The following is a 6,788-nucleotide window of genomic DNA, read 5'->3' on the forward strand; positions in this document are numbered from 1 at the left end:
AGAGGCCCATGTGTGTGTGCACTTTCTTTTTGCTTGCTCGCCGCCTTTGCGACCGTAGGGTTTGCTTTTTGTCTTGCGGCCGTGCACGTACCTGCCTGGTTTTTAATGGGAGCTGGAAACCCGTTCCAGAGGTTTCTTCCTTCCTCCCCGACCTGACGAGCACCAGTCTCTCGCTCGCTCTGCGAGCACTGATCCAGCGAGCACCACCCATTCCACCCAAGCACCAGACCGGACATCGCTTAACAACAATGCCCATCTAGCAGCATCAGGGACTACAATCAGCAAGACACGATCACGAAACATGTGGATGCAGTCTTCGGCATTTAAGCCCCATAAAGATTCAACTTCATGCACCGGCCCAGTCGCTTCTGACCGGGCTAAAAACAACCAGAAATATCTACGTCGCCCTGTAAGTTACAGCAAGAACGCATTGCTCCATCCCCGCCTGTCATCCCAGAAGGGTTCCCTAAATAAAATGCAACGGCTCTGCAAATGCCATGCAATCCTCATGATTTTGTTTTGCTCGATGCAAATATGCCTTGACCCAGGCTTCTGTGGTATCAATATTGTTTGAAAATGAAAATCTGCCTCCCCGAGCGCGATATAGAAGAAGAACAAAAGCAACGCGGAACACCGTTTGCGATGTTGGAAGAAAAGGCTGAAGCAGAGAGAATGGTGATCTAGGCCGACCACAGATGATGGCAGTATTATAGATGTCTTTCGAGCTTCGAATCGGGTGTGTCCAAACAGCCAGGAGCTCTGGCAACGGGTATGTGGCATGGAGAGATCTAGCCTCGTCTCCAGCCAAAGAAGCCGCCGACAGCTGTCGCCGGCGCGCTAGCAGGGCCAGGCGGGGGAGCAACGGCCGTTTGTGGGGCGGCGTTGGCGGCGGGCGGCACCGAGGCTGTCTTGTTGGCCGCCGTCTCGGAAACGGCCGTGGTGAAGCGACCAAACATGCCCATGGCCGCCGAGGCTGCCGTCGAGGCTGCCGTCGAGGCCGCGTTGGACGTGGGGGGGCCGTTCGAGGCCGATTCTGGAGTCATGCCGATCGTCTTCCGCAGCCTTTCGAGCTTCTGCTTAGCCTCGTCGGCCTCTTGCCTTGCCATGGCCTCGGCCGTCTTTGCCTGAACCAGCTCGAGCAGGAGCGCTTCATGCTCGTTGGTCGGCTCGGCAGTGGCCGGAGGCAGGAGCGAGTGAGTCGTCATGGTGGAAGCTCGCTTCGACATGCCTGTTGACCCGGTTGAGATCTGCGATGGAGTGGACCTGCTGCGACCGAGCTTCAACTCGCGGAGCCCCCCCTTTGCGGCCGGTGGGCTTGCTCCCCCTACGCCCGTTGCCCTGCTTAGCCAGTCGGCGGCGGTGTTACCGCCCTCGGGGGTGGGGTTGGCAGTGGTCGCAGCCGCCGTCTCGGCAGCCGAGGCGCGCGCCCTCATATTATGGATCTGCTTCTCCAGGCGCTGTTTATCCTGGTGCATGTTTCGCACGTGGGAACGGCTGTCCTGAAGCTGATCCTTGAGTGACGATATTTCTTGCTCCAGGTCGACCTGCTGACGGGTTTTATCTTGGCCCTTTGCAATCTCTTGCGCCAACTGCTCCTTGGCGCGCGCCAACTGTTCTCGCAGTTGCGCCTTGGTCTCCGACGCTGACAAGCTCTTGGTCTTCTCATCATCCTGGTTGTCGTCCTGGCTATTGCTGACCCCGAACCTCTCCTCCACGATGACGAACAGGCCGGCAAGCGGGGCGGCGGCCGAAGCGCCATCTTCAGGAACGTCTGCAGGGGGTGGTGTTGAGGGGGGGATGTCAACCTGCTTTAGCCCCGTGAGCAGCGACCGTACCGCCTGGCGATCTTCCTCCCTCCCCTCTCTTTCGCGCTGCAGCTGGTCGGCCAGCTGGGCCTGTTGACGCTGCAGGTCGCTTAGGGCAGTGAGGAGATCCTCGATCTGGCTGTTGAGGTAGCGCTCGTCGTCGGAGCTGCCAGTCTTGGCGGGACCTTGCAGCTGGGAGGCAGAGCTGCCAAAGGACGCCGGGTGGGTGGCGGAGCGGCGGACGACAGGCGCGTCAGAGGCGGCTGAGTCGCGCGAGAGGGAGGTGGCGTCGGTGGATGCGGAGCTGAGAACGCTGGCGGCGGACGAAGTCGAGGTGGAGTTCGCCTCCATGGAATTCAGGGTCGAGGCGATGCTCTGTTTGGAGGCGCTTCTTCGAAGCATGCTCGTGGAGCGAGGTGAGGCGACCAGGCCGGGGCTGAGGTTGGCGGCTGCAGAGGTGGCTGCAGCGGCGCTGGGGGTGTTGGCGTCGGGGTTGTTGGTGGCGGCGGGGTCGGGGGCGGCGGTGTTGGTTGTTTGCGCGATCGCGGTTGATGGTTTGGATGAGGGTGCAGGTTGCAAGGTGGTCGGTGTGGAATTGGCCGTGCCCGATGCCATAACGGTCCTACTGGAGAAAGTGGAGCTGCTGGAGATTGAGGTCGCGAGTCGGCCCAGAAATCGGGAGGCTGACGTGGTAACATCAGACGTTTGGCGCGCGCCACTTGGGTTGGCGCCAGCCGTGGCGGCCAATTGCGCCTCGCGGTGGAAGGCCTGCTCCAGCTGCGCCAGCTTCTCGCGGTCCACCACGTCGCTGAGCCTGACAAAGTCGCTAACAAACTCGTCGGCGTTGTAGCCGTAGCAGTCCCAGAAGGCGCGTGACAGCAGCAACTGCATCACGTCCTCCAGCTCGCTGCACGCCAGCAGGCGGACCTGGTTCTTGCGCATGAGCGACAGGGCCACCCGCATCAGCGTCTCCGACACGCCCTCGGCAAACAGCACGTCGTACATCCGGAAGAGCATCGGCAGAGGTGCCGTCACCGCGAAACAGGAGAGCCACCACTGTGAAACGTAGACAGGGTCCACCTGCAAACCATCCAGATGGGCCGATAGAGCGGGCAGACTGGCTCGCAGCAGCTGCGAGAACTGGTAGATTCGCACGTGCAGCCCGGCAAGGTCCGGTAGGAAACAACTGCGCAGGTCGTAGTTTTCCATCAATCTGTTTGTGTTGCTCCTGTTAGTAAACCCTGGCGAGCCCATCATCGCGCAACACCCGCGCCGCCCGTGCGCCTTGACCCGCCCGCCCGCTCGCTCGCTTCCATCCGCCTCCCGGGAACCAGAACCAGAAAACGGTGCACGACGTACCTTACTAGCACGCAAAATGCCTGCTTGTCAGGCATGTGCATCAGCAGGGGCCCAACCAGGAAGGCGAGACCTTGGCAGTAGCCGATCTCCGGGTCGTAGACGCTGAAGCACCTGAGCACGCGGCCGAGCATGCGCTGGCCCTCGCCCTCGGCGTCGCGGAACATCTCGACGCCCGGAAAGCTGCGGCCCAGGTCCTTCCTGATGATGCCCGCGAAGGGGGTGGACTGCCCCGAGAGCCGCTCGAACTCCTCCTCGAGCGCGGCATCGCGGGCTCCCGACATGCTCTGCCAGACGACGCCGCGCAGGGGGGGCGGAATGCCCTTGCGAATCTTGTTGGACAGCAGCGTCGGCAGGCGGGCCGCCGTCTGCTCATAGTCCTGGACCAAGGCCGCGTAAAATTCTAGATCCGTCATTGGAGGTGGTGGTAGCATCGAGTACCGCAGCGCGGGGGGTGTAGGGCCGTTAACCATATCTCGAAGCATGGCCATGGACGGCGGTCGTGATTTCTTCCTCGGTGATCTCTGCGCCTCGGCCGGCTGGACTTTGACAGTCTTTGGGTTCGTTGCCAGTTTAGCGTTTTCCTGCTCCAGCCGAGCAAGAAGCAACGCAGTCTGTGGTTGGGGCACATTTGATTTATTAGTCGGCGTCATTAGCAGCCTTCGCAGTAATCTGCAAAGGTACGGGGGATTCGGAGGGTGGGTGTGCACCACAGCGCCGCCTCTTAATTGCGCCCGCGATAGTAAGCTGCGGATCCAGCACCCAACCTCAACAAAATCGACAAATAATCCCAGGCACCTACATTGTCGGCTTCTTGCTCACGTAGTTGCTCGTCTTCTTTTTTGAGGCCGTCCCAGTCGACAGGCTCGTCTATTTCAGAGGTTGGCGAGCTGTCGCCGGCGCCCACCGCTGCGCCGTCGGCAGGTCCAACCGTAGTCGGGTCATCAGCAGACGCTAGCGGCGCAGCTCCAAGGGTGGCTGCAGTGCCCAGGGGCGCTTGTTGCTGCAGAAGTGAGCTCGTGCTCCCCGGGCGCTTGCCAGCGCCTGCTTTCCCAGCTTCGGGGACTTGTATTTTGCTGTCCGTGTCAGCGCCACCACCATCCTCGAGCTCCTCCTGCAAGCTTCGCAAGCCATTTCCGTCACCAACACCAGCACCCGCATCAACGCCCACAACGGCAGATGCCCTCCCGTCCACGATAACCTCCTCGGTGAGGACTTCGGCCATCGCTTTTGTCGGCGTGTACGTGTACTCGTTCGTGAACAGACTCCTCCGTACAGGGGCGAGCTGCGGGCGGCCGTCAAAGGTGGACGTGTCGCCACCCTGAACGGACGCGGGCTCAGACAGTCGAACTGTCACCATCGAGTCTCGGGTTGTCGGGGTACTTGGCTCCCGGGTGTCATCGGTAACAGAATTAGTCGGTGATTCTGATGTCGGTTGCGCCACGTGTGTTGTTTCTGGGGTCGCTGGCGTCTCCGGCGGCAGCACCGACGTAGGCGTTTGCACTATGGTCTCCGGTTCGGAGAGCGAATGTTGCGGGAGCACCAATCCCGAGGAAATCGCTTCCTGGGCGGGTGCTGGTTCGGGTATCGTGGGTCCTGTGGGCGGCGATCCTGAAGCCAATGGTTGTTGGGCAACTGCTGGCTCGTCGGGAAACGACTGGTCTGCGAGCATTAATTCTGAAGCATATGGCTGCTGAGCGGGTCTTGGCTCTGGAACTGGTTCCAGAGCGTACTGCATCTGGAGCGGTGAATTTCCAACGAGAGTTTGTGCTGTGGGTTCGGCCTCCAGGATCGATTGCGTCGTGGGCAAGGGTGCTGGAGCGAATGTTTGCATGGGCGACGGTTCGAGGACCGACTGCATCGCGGGCGGTGGTGCCGAGTCAAGTGTCTCCGTCGGAAGTAATGCTTCCCCCGGTGGTACCATCAACTGCAGTGTCGACGGCATCGGTTCTGGGTGTACGGTCGAGGAAGCAAGCTGCTGTTGTGGTAGTTGCTGCTGCTGCTCCACTGGGGGGACGGACATGCCGCTCGCGTAGGCATTGCTCATCATACCGGCATCATCGAGTGGAGGCGCCATGGCAGGCTGCATCAGCTCGAACGAAGACTGCCATGTCGGGAACGGGGAGCTCTGCAGGATAGGGAACGGGGCGCTTTGAGGGATCCGAGAGTCCCCAGGGTAGTAGTATTGCCCAGGCTCCATCACGAAGCCCGGGCTGGCAGCGTGCCTCGGAGGGAGGCGACGCTGCTTCGAAGTCTAGGAGGTACAGCGAGGGTTTCGTGGCACGGCGCGGGCTCGTGTCTTGGACGAGGCGTCCGATCGTCGTCTGGCTGGAATGTGTGTCGTCGTGGTTCGCGTACCCAGGGCGAAAAGAAAAACACAGGCAGGAGGAAAGTAAGGGAGAGTTGTAGCTCCAAAATATCGTGGACCAACCCAGGGCGCCAGCCGATCTCCAGAGGGACGGTGCCAGGGGGCCCGACGGGTGGGTAAAAGGTTGGTGGCAGTGGGTTAGGTAGGTACGAGAGCCAGACGCTTCTTGTTCGTCCCCTTGGTCAGAGGGCTGGATATTTGCCAGTAGCCCGAGCTTGGTTGAGGTTGTGAGGGCTGGTCCGAAATTAGCAAGCACGGATCATGCGGTCCGTTGGAATCCTGGCTCGACGGCGGCCAACAGCACAATTCTTGACTGGCGCCGTCGCTTGGTGCACGAGTAACGCCGGCAAAGGCACATAAAGGCGCCTAATAAAGGTCGGGCAAGGCGATAGTATTCCTGACAAGGGTCAGAGCAGGTCGGTCCACTGGGGGGAAAGGCGGGCTAGATCCCCATTATCTTCATTTCAAGCTGCGGGCGAATTTCGAGAACAATAATGGAAGCGCAATACTGGAGAACGTGAAGGCCGGAAACGGCAGGTGCGGCCCCTCCCAAGATGCGGGCGGCGGATTCCTCTTGAGCGATTACACCAGCAGCCTCACCGCCGTCGGGCGTGCCTGTCGTCTATTTTTTCTATTTTTTCTTCTTCTTCCTCCTCCTCTTGCCGTTGTTTCACTGGCAGGGCCGGAGGGGGAGGTCGGGGTCATGAGCAGACGTGAAACATGTACGCGCCGGAGCGGGCTGGGGACTCGGCAAGATGGAATGATGTTCTGGCGCAGTTGAGGCGCCGACAAATCGAACATCTGAGGATCCCGACTGGTGCCGAGCCATCAAAAAAGTCCTAGCAAAGTCGCCCCTCTCCTTCGCCCTCCTCCCTCTGGCGAGTGCCGCGACGGATGGTCACATCGCGCCAGCGGGAAACGGGGTCAAAAGGGGTAGCAAGGGGCGGCGGCTTGCGAGTTTGCCTCGACCCAGTGGCAACAGACTTGCGACTAGAAATGACCCCATTTCTGGGACACGCGAGCAATGCAACAGCCAACAAAAAACCGCACGCACCGACGTGGGGGACGGCTTCCATCCCGGCCTGGCTGGCTGTCGTTCCTGCTAACGAATCCCCCTCCAGCGCTCGAGCAAATCCCGTTGACCACACATCTCGCGTGAGCAATCACTACAATGTAGGGGAATCACCAGCGATTACTAGTGTGCCACGGGTGCACGGTGAACAAACGCATAGCGCTGTACACTAAGCTGGCACCAACTG

General features: G+C 60.5%; 1 protein-coding gene across 1 annotated transcript; it reads right to left on the reverse strand.

The window, feature by feature from the left end:
• Nucleotides 1–305: 305 nt before the first annotated feature.
• On the reverse strand, nucleotides 306–6,295 carry GGTG_02993 (hypothetical protein). The gene is made up of 3 exons (XM_009220771.1): nucleotides 3,964–6,295; nucleotides 3,165–3,775; nucleotides 306–3,018 (listed from the first exon to the last, which is right to left on the reverse strand). Exons 1-3 carry the CDS (start codon nucleotides 5,359–5,361, stop codon nucleotides 789–791), a joined length of 4,239 nt encoding a protein of 1,412 aa, XP_009219035.1. The 5' UTR covers nucleotides 5,362–6,295; the 3' UTR covers nucleotides 306–788.
• Between the last annotated feature and the right edge of the window lie 493 nt (nucleotides 6,296–6,788).

This window comes from Gaeumannomyces tritici (assembly GCF_000145635.1).
Source record: "Gaeumannomyces tritici R3-111a-1 unplaced genomic scaffold supercont2.2, whole genome shotgun sequence".
In the NCBI taxonomy this organism is placed as follows: domain Eukaryota; kingdom Fungi; phylum Ascomycota; class Sordariomycetes; order Magnaporthales; family Magnaporthaceae; genus Gaeumannomyces; species Gaeumannomyces tritici.